Source organism: Pollachius pollachius, assembly GCF_949987615.1.
Source record: "Pollachius pollachius genome assembly, chromosome: 7".
Taxonomy (NCBI): Eukaryota; Metazoa; Chordata; class Actinopteri; order Gadiformes; family Gadidae; genus Pollachius; species Pollachius pollachius.
Window position 1 is genome coordinate 16,001,200 of NC_136940.1, and position 16,463 is coordinate 16,017,662.

The 16,463-nt window shown below is 40.4% G+C and overlaps 1 protein-coding gene across 6 annotated transcripts in view; it reads left to right on the plus strand.

The window, feature by feature from the left end:
• The first annotated feature begins 205 nt into the window (after positions 1–205).
• ptprfa (protein tyrosine phosphatase receptor type Fa) overlaps positions 206–16,463 on the plus strand; it is a 50,125-nt gene continuing 33,867 nt past the window's right edge. For 4 of the 6 annotated variants that reach the window (XM_079739344.1, XM_079739345.1, XM_079739346.1 and 1 more), the window contains exons 1-5: positions 4,704–4,824; positions 7,074–7,259; positions 9,260–9,405; positions 12,096–12,231; positions 15,227–15,415. In XM_079739344.1, coding sequence (XP_079595470.1) covers positions 4,719–4,824; positions 7,074–7,259; positions 9,260–9,405; positions 12,096–12,231; positions 15,227–15,415 — 763 coding nt within the window. In that variant the 5' untranslated portion in view covers positions 4,704–4,718. Of the gene's footprint in view, positions 430–4,506; positions 4,638–4,703; positions 4,825–7,073; positions 7,260–9,259; positions 9,406–12,095; positions 12,232–15,226; positions 15,416–16,463 lie in introns of those variants that run through there. The other 2 variants (XM_079739347.1, XM_079739348.1) reach the window with 2 other exon arrangements.

Consider the following 16,463-nt stretch of genomic DNA (forward strand, 5'->3'; position numbering starts at 1 on the left):
CTAGCCGACTTGAAGGGCAGTAGGTAACCGTAAAGTCCCGATTTTAAAAATATAAAGAGAAAAAAGCGGTCTACTGTGGAGCGCCACCGTGGAGGAGGAGGAGGAGGAGGAGGAGGAGGAGGAGGGGGAGGGGGAGGAGGAGGAGGAGAGGAGGCTGTTCAATCAGACATCGCGGCGCGCGTTGACCGCAACGCTGAGGGAAAAAACTAGGCGCACGTGTTCAGTCGAGAGTCGGGACAGTCGCCTAACGTGGCTAAAATTCGGATTAACTATCTAGGGATTATAACGCTTTTTTATGGACTACCCTAAATGTATAACGATTATCGAACGAGCGTGCGGAAACGGAGACTTTTCTGAAGTGTAACTTTAAAAAAAGGTCTGCCTTGGGATCCCGTTCATCGAAGCGGTCCTTCGGGATACAAAGTGATGGTGAGTTCATGGTTATGATGTTCATGTTTGATGTTTAAAAAGGCTGTGTGTACTTTGCTCGCGTGCAATGCAAACACACACACGCGCGCGCACCCAGATTTTTTTTCTGTAATTGTGATTTTGTAGGTCTATCGATGAGTGACTTGGTTTTCCATATTGTCAGTCGCATTGTGCCCTTTAATGATTAACAACTGACCTCGCTGAGACCATCAGGGTTCTTTATAATGGTGATCGTATATAAGTCAAGGCCTATTATTGTATCATAAAGTGTATCATAAAGTTCAGTGATCAACTAAAATAAAAAACTCCAGGCTTACTATTGAGCAATCAGATCATATTTGACGTAATATTGACTTGTAAGCAAACATGCCTAGTTAAGTTTGTTGGTAGCCCAAATAGTCAAATCTAAATAAATATATTGTAGGTTCAAAATGCTTGAATGTTACATCAAATAAATAATAGTTACTAATAAATAATAAATACTTATACTAATAAAGAAATACTTTAGCTAATATGTATTTAACGTGGAATGAACATCATAGGTATCAATAGGACAATTTTGGCACCCTGCTCGTAGATATACAGTCAACACAATAACTGATGATATTTTCTTGCTTCCTGCTTCTATGAACTTATCTTGCTCCTTAATGGAAAAAGGGCCTGCCTGCTCCTATCAGCCCTGAGCAGGACACACCTGGCATCCACACACAGGCAGCATTATTTACTATGCATCTTCAGTGGAACAGTGAATGCAGTCTACATGTTTCCTACAGGAAAGCGTCAAAAGGTTAAGTTGTGGCTTCTAGGAAACCAGCCAGGGGGTAACCATGTTGATAGCACAAAAGATGCAGGCTTCAGAACCCAGTCTGCAGGCCACAAAGACATCAAATGTCAAATTATATGACACCTGTCCTTTGGGGGACAGGAAAGGAGCGGGCTCTAGAGAGAGAAAACACAAAATGATCTTCTTTGTTAATTAATTTAACTAACAATAAAGTAACTAATGAAAACAATTTGTGTGACGATATTATTAAGATTCAATGTTTGAGAGGCAGAATCTACTGTTAGTGAGCTAATTTACAAAATGACGTGCTAAAATTGCACATTATTTATTTTGCAACCCTTGAATATTGGTTGGAACTGGACATTTGTTCAACCACACTGCTTGACGCCTATCTTGACCATTCTTCAGATGTTAAGTGACCATTTCAGTGTATGAAGCAATACGTAGGGAAACCGAAAATATAAACTGGAGGATATATGAATCATCAGCATATGTTCAGGCTGCCCACTGCTGTGATTTGGAAAGCCATAGAGTGTGTTTTCTACGAGTGTGACAAAACCTCCCACCACTATGTCCCAACAGACTGGCTGTGCGCAGGACATTAGACAGGAATGGGGCCTTGTAGTCTCTGACTCTGAGGGGATGTTACCCACTGTGCCTGGCAGTGCTTGGGAAAACAGCAATCTGCTGCTCGCTTGGACATTACTGCTCTGGTCGCATGAGATTTGCCCTCAAAAATAACACATTTCATTTATGGTTTGCAAATATCCCTGAGAAGGCCCTGAGACCTGCTCAATTTCAAATACCATGCCAAATTGTACGTACTTGTTAAAGTGGCCGGCCTGACCCCTAAATGTTATTTTAAAGCATTGATTTAGAAGGGATATGATGGGAAAGGTCATTGCAAGCGGCAACAATGTTTTGGCTGCCTGTAACCAATAACTAATTCTCCATCCAGCAGGATTGATTTTATTATGGCTTCAGTTTTGTTTGATGAATACAGACGTCCTAGTCCAATAAATCACAAGCACAATATAAAGACTTTGGGAGAATAGCCTGAGAAAAAGGCTCCTGGCACAATTCAACTAATCAGGGCATCTCTTTCAGGATTGTTTCAGAGAATCCCGCTTGCCGATCAATCACATCCATGCACACAGCATCATCACAGCTCAATCACAGGTCTGCCAATGCAACCCTGGTCAATGGAGAAGAAGCATTGGTCTGTAGGGAGTTGTGCTGTTTCATAATCTTGCCCTCTTCTGCTCATTTATTTTTTCTACATAACTCCAGTTTACTTTCAGCAGCTTTACTAATAGAGCTTTAAGGGGTTGTGTTGCCATGTGCTCTACAACTTAGGCAAAACGGTAACACCTATCAGGGCGGAAGTCGTGGCGCCAGCTAGTTTTGTTCACACGGTGGGGTGATGGAACAGCTGCAATGCCAGTAGCTGGTGGAACAACAGGTGTGAGGTGTTCCCAACTGGTCAGACGTGCCATACACACATTCACCGTTGATGGAAATGTGCTTAGATAACTGATGTATGTGCATATCATTAGCAATGTGACTGTATGCCTGTTTTTTTTATTTATTTTTATCTGACATTAAAAGTCTATAAAAAATCCAAGCAATACTTTTGCTAATTAACGGTATTGCAGTACAGTGTTTATATATGCTCATCAAAAGACGAAATTGGGGCACTTTAGGATAAGAATTAAAAGTACAGAAACATTGATAAATCTCTGATAAAGGTTTTGTGTAATTATTTCTCTAATTATTAATGAGTCTGTTTAGTTAACTTAATTAACTACTAGATACATTTTTATAAAAAAAATATATAGTTCATTTGCAAGCTAATATTTTTTAATAAAAAACAATGGAGGCTGTGTTTGTTTAGGTATTCATTTTAACACGGTAACTAGTTAGAGACCGAAGGTAATGCAGCAACTTAACTAGCAGGAAGTGGAAAATCCTCATTTAATTATTTAAATTAATTATTATATACCATTATATTACACATGGCCATGGTTTGCTTCCATCCATTAATCTATGCCACAATTTAGTTGATCTATGTTAATATCAGGATCCTTGTAGAAGATGCAGGTGGGTTGACCATGATGTGAAGTATCTACTCCTCTTATGCCCTGACTTTGAAATAAAATTAGAGGCAAACTGTATTCTCTAACGGATGTTAATTTCCTTCCAGCCGATCTTCAGCTTTGCAGTTTATGTTTGAAGGCTCTGAAATTGCTCCCTTTGCACCAGTTCATATTGAGGAGATCATACACTGACAGAGTAACAGAACAAGATCATGTTCAATGGTGTCTCAATAGGCCCCTTTGTTCCATACTCAGAAAGGAGAATCTTCTTCTGGATAAAAAAACCCTCCAGTTTATACTTTTCTTCTTATGATTGTATTTACGTTTTTTGGTGACCTCAGTGGCTAGTGCTCTGGTCTCATAACTGAAGTATTCCTGGAGGGAGATAATGCCCCTGTGGTAGACATGGTGTCCTATTCAGGGTGTCTCCCTGCTTTTTGCAGATGCCCTTTGTCTACCGGCTGACAGCCACATTTTTCCTAATTCCAGTTTTTCCTCAAGCCACCGAGAATAAAATAACATGAAAACTGTTAATCGAATATAGTTATTCATGGTATTCATGCTCAGTGTTAGCTATTTTACCGTTGTTTTCACTGTTGATGGGTTGATTGCTAAATCCCAGGCATTGGATGAGACAAAATAAAGGCCCGCCTTTTAAGGCTTCCCCCCTTGCCTCAGGTGAAATCCAACACCTGTGATATCATGAATGTAGACACCAGGTTCTTTCTTGCTTATCCCTCCACATAATGTTGTGGGGGTTTTCACTGCTGGCTGCTCCAGGGATAGATCACATTTGGCCATGCCAGTCCCTCTCCCTGGCTAAGGACCCATTGCATGGTTGACCAAACGGCTAGAAAGTGGCTATGGCTCAGGTGGATCATTCACACCAGTGAGATCTGCTTTCCTGCTTTTTGTTGTCTACTTGACCTGTGGATAACCTGGTCAAAACCTCCTCCTTAATCTCTGGGCCCAAGGATATTATATGGAGCTCCATGACATTTATTGGAGGAACTTCAAGAAGACAAGTTCACAAGTTCTTTATTATCATAGATTCCATAGTTATGAAATAATTATTAAATCAGTAAGTACTTACTCTTTGAAGTTTTGTTATACTAAAGCAAAATGTTTCAAACAAATTTCAAACATCCCTGTTGCTTTATATTGATTGACAACCAGTGACGGATGAGCTAAGGACTTGTCTTGGCAGTGCTTTTGTGAGCCAATCTAGGTTGAAGGAAGTGTACTCTACCTCTGTGATGGTTTGGACTACATCTCTTGTACAACCATTTCAGCGGGAGTGATGTGAGGAAGCACAGGCCACCAATACGGTGAAGTATATTTTCGGTGCTTGTTTTACAGAGTCACGTGCTGCTTTTGACCTCACAATGTTGATGCTTTGCACGTGTAGGATGCCTTCGCTACCTACTGCTCCTTTGTCACGTCTCCCCATACTTCCTCCATCTGCTGGCGCCATATGCTGGAATCCGAGAAAGGGCTTTGCTCAAGGCAGGCCAGGTTAATTGCTTTCGACATTCCTTACACTAGTGGTGCTAATCCTGTCTTTGTGTAGCCTGTAGTCTGTATTTGGGCTGTTTGTGGTTTGATTTTCTAGGGAGGAAGTATTGAACACTAGAAAGTTTGCAGTCAACCTGCTGTTAATATGTACTGGAATGGGAAATCTCAGTTGATGAATACATATGAGTAAGATAGCGACCAAAGGAATCCATCTCAGAGAAACACGCTCATATATTTTCCTCTTCTTGTTCCTTTACCAATCCTTCATATGATGCCATATGAAGTCTTCAACATTATATGGAAAGTCTACCTCTCATCACTTTATATCATCAGTTAGCTGTTACGCTACTAGCCAACTTGGCAGTTGATTAAGCACCATAGAGTGGCTATTCCATTGTCATCACTTGATAAAACTTTCTTCTAACTTCTAAAATGTGAATATACATTATAACTTTATATTTTAGTTCTTACTTTTGTTATTTAGCTTTCAAACCAAAATACAAATCACAAAATGTACTGAATAAATAAAATATTTGTTTATGATTCTCTGACTAGGGACCATACAAATTGTAATTACTATATATAATATATAGATATATAGATAAAAAGGTAACATGTATTTGCATATTTTCTATTTCAACTTGCAAATGAGCATGCTTATGATTTAGATGTTTTATTAAAACGAGCACTGGCCAACTTATCAATGGAATGATGAATCAATGAATGATATGTATGTACTATGAATTACTAAATAGTGTTAATATAAATTAATAAGTGCCTATAAAGATATATAAGCCCACAAATGGGCTGAAATTGGGGAGTTTGGAGTTTATCCTGACCTGAACCCAAATGCAATCTTCCCTCCCAAGTCTCACACGTTGAACACACTCCTCCGTCAAAGTGTCAAGCCTCTGTTGTACTTTTGTAAAGTGGTTTCAGTGTAACTTTTATCATATGAAAACACTTGTGATCAGATAAGTGTTTTATTTGTTTTTATTTGTATAAGACACGCTTTTTTATGCACTTTCCATTCCCTGCCTATTCCCTCTTTCCCAAATCTAAGGCATAAGCTACCGCCACAAATGAAAAAAAAAAATTGGAGATAGTTTAATTCCAACGGCATGGAGCACCTATTTGCAGTTGACAGATTAGTATGATACAGCATATGGTCTTATGTTTTGGCCTCATCTCGCAAAATATATGTATTGGTCCAAACACATAAATTGTAAATGTATGTGTAAATTGTTGAAAAAAGCTTTATTGTTAAGTTTCATAAAGGTAAAAATACAATAGTTTTGCCCTACCATACCCTTACCTTTATAGACTTCCTAAATATTTAGTTGCTTTGACAATTGTTAGTCAATTTTGTTCAGGAGCATACATTTTCTACTTCATACTTTAAATCAATTATATGTTTCAGTTGACAGGTGTGGATGTCAGGTTCATGTTAAAATTTGTGTGCGTGGGTGTGGTTTGTGTGTGGGTGGGGTGTGTGTGTGTGTGTGCGTGTGTGTGTGTTTGTGTGTGCGTCCGTGTGTGTGTGTGTGTCTGTGTGTGTGTGCTGGAGATAATGTTATTGAACATTGATGCTAGAATAGAGAACACAGATAACAAAGCAGAATATATGAAATCAATTCTATGGGCCCTTCTCATGGATGGTCTGAGAATGGATGGACTTTGGTGGGGGTCACAAAATGTAGATCTCATCACATATGTTAATGGAAGGGGTGCGTGTGCACCCCTTCCATGGTGCCCACGCCCCTGCATTCTACTTATTTTTTGATATGGCAAATCTAAAACTATTCTGATCATCTCTCACTACATGGATTGGTTAAATACAGGGCAACTTTACTTTAACCTTTAAAAAATGCATTAAACATTCAAAACGTGGACAATGTTTCTTAAAGAGCTATCGGAATCAGTGTCAGTGAATTTAGTATAAATGTCGATGCTTTTCTTAGTTGTCAGAGAATATCAAGCTTTTCCAATAGACTTATTGGTGAAAAATGAAATAATTCTTTTTTAGATTAGATTTTGATGAAGTAGATTGCATTAATTGCATTGTAGTACCTCGGTTTTGTAGCTGGGTATGATATTCCTTAGCTAGGCTCAGATACTATTAAATAATTGTAATATGCATTGAGCCATACAATGCATGGGGCAATAGGGCACCTGTGCCTCACCACGCCCCACAACAAGACTCTGTGTTCACATCCACCACAACTAACACTGCTCCTCTGGACCCCCAGGTGCCAATATCAGACCCTATGAGCTCATAGCCAGTCTGCTGCAGTTTGGACCAGCAGGAAGTGCACACATGCAGGCTGGTCTAGGACGGATGTCGGCCCCTGGGCTCAGATGGATGTCGGCCCCTAGTCTCTGGGCCCCTGTCTGCGTGCTACTAGCCAGGCTGATGGTGCTGGCCCATGCAGGAAGTGAGTATTACAACACTTCTGCAACAATACAATAATACAAACACGCACCTTTTTACAGTTCATTCAGTATAAAATTGAGAGTCATATATTTGACGTTACTTAAGGTTTGTCACAAGTTGTTCATCGTGAAAGTGGGATTGTTAAAAAGTGCTTATAAATGGTTTCAGAAGCTGCTTTTGAATTGAACAAGTGAGTCCAACTTAATTTTAGATTGAACTAATCTAAAATTAGTTAAATCTAAACACAACCTAGTTGTCGAAAGTGTGTGGAGATCAACAATAATCTTCAAAGTCCAAACGAGTGGTAAGGGCTGTGTTTATACAACTTTGTCCTTCTACGATTCTTAGGCCATTCACATTACACACGCAGTATATTGCTATATTATACATACAATATTGTGATATTGTTTTTAACATATCTTATAGTCCATAACATCACAGTTATTGTGAAATATCTAAGTGTAGTGAGAAACCAAACATCATTATCTCTGTGTTGATATAAATCAATAACTTTACCAGCTCTGAAGGGTTTTGTTGATATGGGGACATGTTGAATGAATGTTGCCTTAAAGAAGTTTATATGACATGATATATGTATTTTAACAATACCCATAATGTGATTCTGACTCTTCAATGTAGTATGAAAACTATCGATGTAACCCTGTCCAATTCTATACATTTTTACTAAAACTATCACTAATACTATTTTCTTCAAACTCAATCTCCACAAATATGTATTCCAATATGTGAAAATAGGGGCATGATGATCCCTCACAGTGTTGTTTTGCTGTAGCTATGGTGTACTTACTTACTTTTTTGGTGGCCCTATTGAATAACACACATATATTTCGGATATCACATCATTTTAAATGGGTTGAATGGTTGTAGTAGTTATTTCAAAATGATTCTTCATGATATAGTTTTTGTTTTTTATAAAGCAGTTAAGGGAGGATGGCTTTATATGTTATTCAAAACAAATCCTTCACATGAAATCAATCTGCTGGAAATACTAAGAGAGAGAAACTAAAGATGCAAAATCCTTTTAAGAGGACAGTGTACAGATGTTTCAGACAGCTTGAGATGGTCCTTTGCGATTGCTGCACACTCCTCCCCTCTCATTATGTTGTGTTGAAAGTTCGGCAGCAGTGTTGTGAGTGTTTAAACATGAAGGTGCGTGAGCCCAATGAAGTGCTCGACCCTGCCACCACCCAACCTTCCACACTGCTCCTCTCACCACGGTATTGGAGCCGGCGAGTTGTTGTTTATTGCCGCATGATTCTGTATACCTTAGGCCGCTTACATTGGAATCAGGCTTTGCTCAAACTTTCCATAGAAACACGCAGAGGGAATCCTAAAGGTGGCTGACAACCTTTGTATCTGCTTGCTCAAGACATTTGCATGTTTGCGGCAAGTCAACAGTGCTTAACATTTATGCCCTCTTTGCTCATTTATGTTTTGCTCCAGGCAAACTGCAATGGGAAATATAAAGTGTTTATATTCATATAATATGAAGAAATATCATGTTGTGCCTTTAATTTGTTGCTAAGAGGTGTGAAGGCGTATGGAGGCACATCAGTGTCAGGCATCCTTAAGTGGGAAGCAAGTATAAACATGCAGATAAACCAGCTCTCACTCTACCATGCTATTATAGACTTTATAAAACATTTTTAAAACACTTTAAAAGCTGCCATTGGATGACACAATTTATACAACTTTTCAACATGTGAACCGTAACAATAAAACACATATAAACCATTAACAACAACAAAGTTGGTGGCATAGATCACTATATTTAACGTAGTTATCAATGAGTCGTAATAAATGATAAAAATCAAACAGATTCCCCAATTATTATTTATCATTTGCCATATTTATATCATACCCATACACTATTGGTTTTCCTCATCAGTTTGGGGTGGACCTCTACATTCAATTCTCAAGTCTTTCCATGTGAATCCTCTGTAACTTGTTCTTAATCTGCATCTCCCTCTGCTGTCGTAGGCGCGCCCAGCTTCCTCAGAGCCCCTGATGACCAGATAGGAATATCTGGGGGCGTTGCATCCTTCGTGTGCCAGGCGCTGGGGGACCCCAGACCCCGCATCACTTGGATGAAGAAAGGGAAAAAAGTTAGCTCTCAACGTTTTGAGGTAAAGTCTATCTTTCTGTTTGTCTATCGGTCTGTTTCTGTGTGAGTGTGTGTGTGTGTATGTCTATGTTTCTGTTTGTGTGTGCGCCTGTCTGTCTGTCTGTCCATGTTTGTGTGTGTGTGTGTGTGTGTGTGTGTGTGTGTCTATGAGTGTGTGTGTGTGTGTGTGTGTACGTGTGTGTGTGTGTGTCTGCAGGAGTGGATTTTGATCACAAACTCACAAATTGATCACCAGCCTAGAATCAGTCAGTGTCAGTCCTAATGTATAGTGGATGTGTTAAGATACAGCGAGGGCAGTGGTCAGGGCTGCTGAACAGTGTTCAGTAACATGACTTGCTGCATGATTCCGAGCCAGCGGGAGGGCTCATTAGCTGACTGCTAGTGCTTCAGAAGTGGCACAAAGACACATGCTGACGTCAATATGAGCCATAAGAATGGTTTTCCACCTGTCTGCTTGGCATGCTTCAAACATATGTGTGTGTGTGTGTGTGTGTGTGTGTGTGTGTGTGTGTGTGTGTGTGTGTGTGTGTGTGTGTGTGTGTGGGGGTGTGTGTGTGTGTGTGTGTGTGTGTGTGTGTGTGCATGTGTGTCTGCATGCCCCTGTGTGTGCGGGGGGCATGCAGACCATTTCTGGTCAGGAAGCTATTTCATGGGCTTCCTCCTTCATTAGGGTAAGAATGTCTTTCCTTGTGTCCTCAGTCCTCACACTAAAGAGACACTGCTTTGACCCCTTGGGTCCTTCGCCCCCTGAAATACCCCTGACCCACTCAGGCTTATCACGCAGATATCCCTTCATTGTCTTGCGTGTAGATGGAGTCATATTGAGGCATTTTCAGTTTGGTAGTAGTTCTTGGGTTGATTCATGGTTGTTTGGATTTTTACATGAATCTGTTGACATTAGACATAATATAATATGGCAAAATATCCATGGACCTAGTTATGCTACAATCTTAAAAACAAACCTACACAGCTATTAGAATATTACAATCATTTAAATCAACAATGCATTCATCTTTATCAAAGCAATAGCTCATTAATAAAACACTGGCTGTGATAATATACATAACGCTAAAAACTTGCACAATATTAAATTGATTGTTTACGGCAAAGTTACAGGTCCGTTTCTATGTTAACTTAAATTATGATTTTCCCACAAATATTTGAAAGTTGGAAAGGGACGAGAAGGTACAAAACTGAAGTTTCTTAAAAGATAATTATTCAAATGGCAAAGGAGGGAAAGGCTGGTAAGGACCATGGGTTATTATCGGACATTCTTACAGGCATTCACGCCTCCACCAACTTGACCGCAGAATCCTAATGACCTTTCAAGCCAGCTTTAACCCATTTTACAAGTTTATCAAAGAAATTCTTCAATCATAAAAACATGGGCATAATAATATACATAACGCTACAAGACATGCACAGGTATTCAATTGATTGTTTACGGCGAATGAAATGACACACACACACACACACACACACACACACACACACACACGCACACAGACAGAGCGATAGATGGATATTACAGGTCCGTTTTAGGCTACGTTTACATGATGACGGTCTGAACAGAAGACCCAAAAGTGCCGTCACGTCTTCACTTTTTATTCCGCATTTAGACGAGCGTTTTCGGGAGGAAATCTGCGTGCATACGGTGACGCAAAAGTGTGTGGATTTCGATTGGGTATGCATGTCAGGCGTGTCAGAATTTTCCCTCTTCCCTTATCTGTGCCGCGAAAACCAAAACATAATAACAGATCCTTCTCTGTTCAGTAATACTAGCTGTACATATCCTGAACATTTCATTTCAAGTTTTCCACTCTGGAGGGTGGTTTCAGATTTTTGCGTTTTGAAGCCCCAAAAACGCTGTCACCGTCTAAACGAAAGGCACTTCCAATAAAATATTTGATCGTTTTTACCCGCAAGCGTCCTCGTTTAAACGGGGCCTTTATGTTAACTCAAATTATGATTTCTCCACAAACAGATGAAAGTTGGAAAGGGATGAGAAGATGCAAAACTGACCTTTCTTAAAAGATAAGATTCTAAGATTCTAAGATAAGAGTCAAAGGAAGGGAGGTACATTCTTACAGGCATTCACCCCTCCACCAACATGATAGCAGACTCCTGAAGACCTTTTCAACCTAGCTTATGTCCATTTTAGTCTGATACAAGAACCAAGATTTCATCCTTTTTTCCTACTGTTGTAAGGCTTTGCAGGAGGTTAAATTTGGAGTATTAATAAGGGCCCTCACGTCCTTAATATAAACAAACGTCCACCCTGAGAACGTTTACAACGCTGCCAAGTTTTCAAAGACAGCTTCTACATGAGAAAAAGTTATTTTTAAGATTGTTTTTTTTGGCATTTTCAAGCTTTATTTGACAGTACAGAGTTGAAATGGGGAGACAGAGGGGGGGGGGGGAATGACCTGCAGTAAAGGTCCACGGGTCGGACTCGAACCTGCGACCACTGCAACGGAGGCCGGAGCCAATATGGTACGCGCTCTATCCACTACGCCACCGGAGCACCCATGAGAAATGTTAATCCTATGAATGCTCTTTAAAATGATTTATAATACTTTGAGAGAGTCAATGATACAGATTGATACACATTTGTCAAAGCCTCTTGACAACACATAGTTACTATAAGCAGTATCTTTCTTACTTAAAGATTACTGTGTTTTCTCTCACTAGGTGATTGAGTTTGACAACGGCTCAGTGCTACGCATCCAGCCCCTGCGGACCCATCGGGACGAGGCCATGTACGAATGCACGGCCAGCAATAGTGTGGGAGAGATCAACACTAGTGCCAAGCTCACTGTTCTGGAAGGTATGACCCCACTCTGTCCCTGTTGTAGCTCTTGCCCTTGCGCCCGTCTTGTAACAACTCCCGGTCTGTCTTTGTAGACACATAAGGTAACTCATAGCTTTGAGTCTGAGATTGATTCAGGAAGGAAACAATGGGTCCCAAATGCAACGCAGTACATAGACTGAGGTACTAAGCCAGTCTTTCCCAAAAGTGGTCTCCGCTTTGGGCTCTCCATTGGTACCAGACTCACAGAGGACCTACCTCTCAAATGCCAAAGTTACAGCTGAATGGTTGGATTTGGTCTGGACTTTGCTGGTGTCCTTGACGAACTGGAGAGGTAAGGAATGAACAGAACCATGTGCGTAACAAGCTGGCTCTAAGTCTTGCAGGTGTGCTTCTGCAGAGGTGTCAATTCTGCAGGGGAGATTGGCGCTAATCATGTAGGTGCAGCCAAAAGAAAAATCTAACACAGAAACAGGGTCTAAAACAGCAGGAATCAGTGAAGAGCCCAAAGCACACAGAGCACAAATTCGGCGTCATATTTGTTGCCTGAAAAATGAATTGTTATACTTCATAATCATCTAAAAAACATTTGCTCTATTCATATACGACTCCAGACTATTTTGGATGCAAAATGTATTTTGTGTCTGACAAAACAAGGCCACATGCTTTTGACATGAAAAAATAAATAAATCGCAACTGAAGAAAGCTCTTACTAGATGATTGAAACCACCTCTATGCAACTCACTCACCTCCCTACTAGTCTGGTCACTAGATCCACGCACCCTCCTGTCTCACCTACAAAGATCAACCACCCACACTGCCACAAACCTTCCTACTAGACCCCAGGCAGGCTCCTGATTACCGGATTACCAATCCACACTTCCATTCAACCCAGTGGTATGGTAAATGCTGTCTTTTAGATGGATTCATCTCAACCTGCCCATAGCCACTAGCTAGCTCAACGTTTTAGCACGCCCGGCCTTGGAGAAGGTGATGAGGTTTCTTCTTGACCAGGACTGCTGGGGCTGTCCAAGTAGTGCTTCTCTCCCCTAATTCATGAAGCCCTGCCTGTGAGTAAGGTCAACAACACACAGGGCAGATTCCAATGAATGCAACTGCAGGAAAAAAAGAAGAACCAAAAACAAAGGAACAAATGATTATTATTGAGAGCATTATTGGTAACCTTTTCTTGTTATGAACCATGATTTTCACACCGGAAATGTAGGGTATAAAGAGATTTTTCAATCATCCATCATCCATCCCAAACTGCTTCCCGGGGGATCCTATACAACAAGGGTGTCATTGTAGATGTTTGTTTTTCTAAAAACTTCTAATTTACACACCAGTCATGTTTCATGTGCAGAATATTCCCTTCCAGCCACACTTGGTTTGGGAAACTCCTTAGTGATAAATGATCTGGCATGTCAGGTTGAGTAGGCAAACACACACACACACACACACACACACACACACACACACACACAAACACATACACCCTTTGAAAAGAAGAACAATACACACCGTAATAAATGTCTTTGTTGAGGTCGTTGTTAAATTATGTTACCTTTTTTAACTAGTGGCTAAACTGAAATTGACCAGACTTGCCTTTTTTTTTAACAAGCTCGGTGACTGACAGTGGCATATGAAATCCTGTTTGTTTGATGTAAAGTAATATGAATAGTGTCATCTTATCTCATCTCTCAGTTCCCTGTTTAAAATAATTATCACACAATAGCCTGGAACCTTTTAAAAGGCATTCCTAGTAGAAACTCTTCACACACACATATATTACTTATAGATATCCTTTTTCCTGAGAGGCCTCCATAAGTTACCAACTACTCTTCTCTTTGTGTGGGACATGCCTTTAATTTAGTACTCAGTGTTGTCAGTTGGGTTATTTGAGATGACAATGGGCTTATAAAGTTTCAGAGTTGGTTTGTCTATTCTAGCTTGTCAGATTCTATGACTTGCCAAGAACAACATTATTACCAAAGTGATTATATCAGTAGTTTGTTACTGGAGTAGGTACATTGTATTCATTTATTCAAATTATAAAATAATAAACTCCAGCAAAATCAGCGAATTTCACTTCTTAATTTTGGGTCAGAATGACCACTACAATACAATGGAAACAGTTCAGTAAATACAAAGTTATTGCTGTTTGAAATTACACATATGTGACATTCCCTACAAAAAACTTCTATGTATAACAATCTCATGTAGGCAAACTTATAATGGCTGATTATTGTTGTTAACATGAAGAACCTACTCTTTTTCCACTTCCCTTTCAATTCGCCATAGAAAGGGAAATGAAAACGAGAATGATTCCACTAATTTAGTTGGTGCTATTATCTAAATGGCCTTGTTTGTGGTTAGAAGCAAAAACCTCTTGCCAGTTTATTAAACTGTTTTTGGGGTGGTTTAAAACCTAATTTTAACACACAAAATATCTAATTGTTGTAAATTTTCTGCAACCTCAGAATTGTCTTTGATTTATACCTTCATTTTAAAACAAGTGTAAGGGAACTCCCTGTTACAGTCCTGCTACATTCAAACACTATGGGATCAAAGAAATGCTTAGTTTGTTGACCGTTCAAGGAAGGGGGAGGGAGGGGGCGTGTTACTCCCCTGGTTCCCACCCATGGCAACTCTCTGCATGTTTTTATTAGCCCACCGATTGAATGGGCGATGTTGTTTATGAAACGCTTTACACGCCGTGGCGTTATTCTCTATATATAAGCGTATATAAACTCCTAAGAATCCTAACTCTCACTTGGAAGCTGCCATCAACAAAAGCTGCCCAGACCTCCACATGTCAACACAAACCTGTCCCATGGTCATGATGTGGAAGAGTAAAACTAAAAGGCATATCGACGTCAAGAGATTACTCCCTGCGTTCGGGATCGTTCATCAACTGTTTTATTTTAAGGCAGATAAATTACAATAAAGGTTCATTCGAGTAATCCTGTGAATGCTCATGTCTCGCTTGCTCTGTTGTTTGTGTTTGTCCCAGAGGACCAGGTCCCCCATGGCTTCCCCACCATCGACATGGGCCCCCAGCTGAAAGTAGTGGAGAGGACCCGCACAGCCACCATGCTGTGCGCTGCCAGCGGAAACCCAGACCCTGAGATCTTCTGGTTCAAGGATTTCCTCCCTGTTGAGATTGATAGCAGCAATGGACGCATCAAGCAACTCCGTTCAGGTAATATTACAGAATACGTTCCCGGTTGCATATGTCTGCATATGAATGCAGATTTCTTTTGACGATGGCACAGGATTTTGATATCGGAGCTGTTCTGGTTTCTCTTTGTAGTTGGTAGTCCAATTAGTCCAATCAGGTTTGAGCGAGCTTTGCTTCCATGCAGGTAAACATTCAGTGTGGAGTGTCGCTTAAAACCCATTTGGCTATTATTGGACTCCTATTAGGGTTTTTTATCTTAGCTTTGATATGTTTTCAAAGAGATTAGTCCAAATGTCTGTTATCCGCTATATTACCAAAAAAGATTGTCTGTTGCCCCCAGAGGTAAATATTTGTATGACTAGAGCTCATTGTAACCGAGATTAATGCAGCCGAAGCTTGACTGAAAAGAAGTGATTTGGAACCTCGATGCAGTGACCCGACGATGCAGTGGCATGTGTGAGCACCACTGCATGCAGATAGGAAACAGGAGTTCTCTTAAGACAATGGCCCTGTTATGTGCTTACATGTTCTTATTGGTGCTAGAGTAGAAGATAAACTGAATGTGATTCAATGTCAAATGTATCAGTTAAACTTTGTTTAATCCGACTGACGAAAGGTACTTCTGCGAATGACCTCTTCTACCTTGACATTGTGAAAAAATAATAAAGCGCTATTATTTTTCACAATGCATGTTTTACAGCCTGACCTGCCATGAAGCTCCCTCTGTACATAGTGAACAGGGGAGGCAGGCCTTTTGTCAGCATGCGTAAGAGCATCTGTAGCATGCAACTGCCGCAGCTTACCATGGCAGGTGTCAGTGTACAGAGCCAACTCCTTCTGGAAGCTGCTGAGGCTCTCTTACTGCGCTGGTGGGCTGGTGGGCAGTAAGAGACAACACAACTTCCCCTGTTCTTGCCCTCACCCTCTGACCATGACAGCCCCTCCATATCCCAAGCTACGAGGTTGATTGGGCTGTTATCCAGAGTCCTGGCATCTGGAAAGTAACCAATCAGTGTCCCCATTTGGAGTATCTACCCAATATGCTCAAATGGTCAGAATGTCAATTATA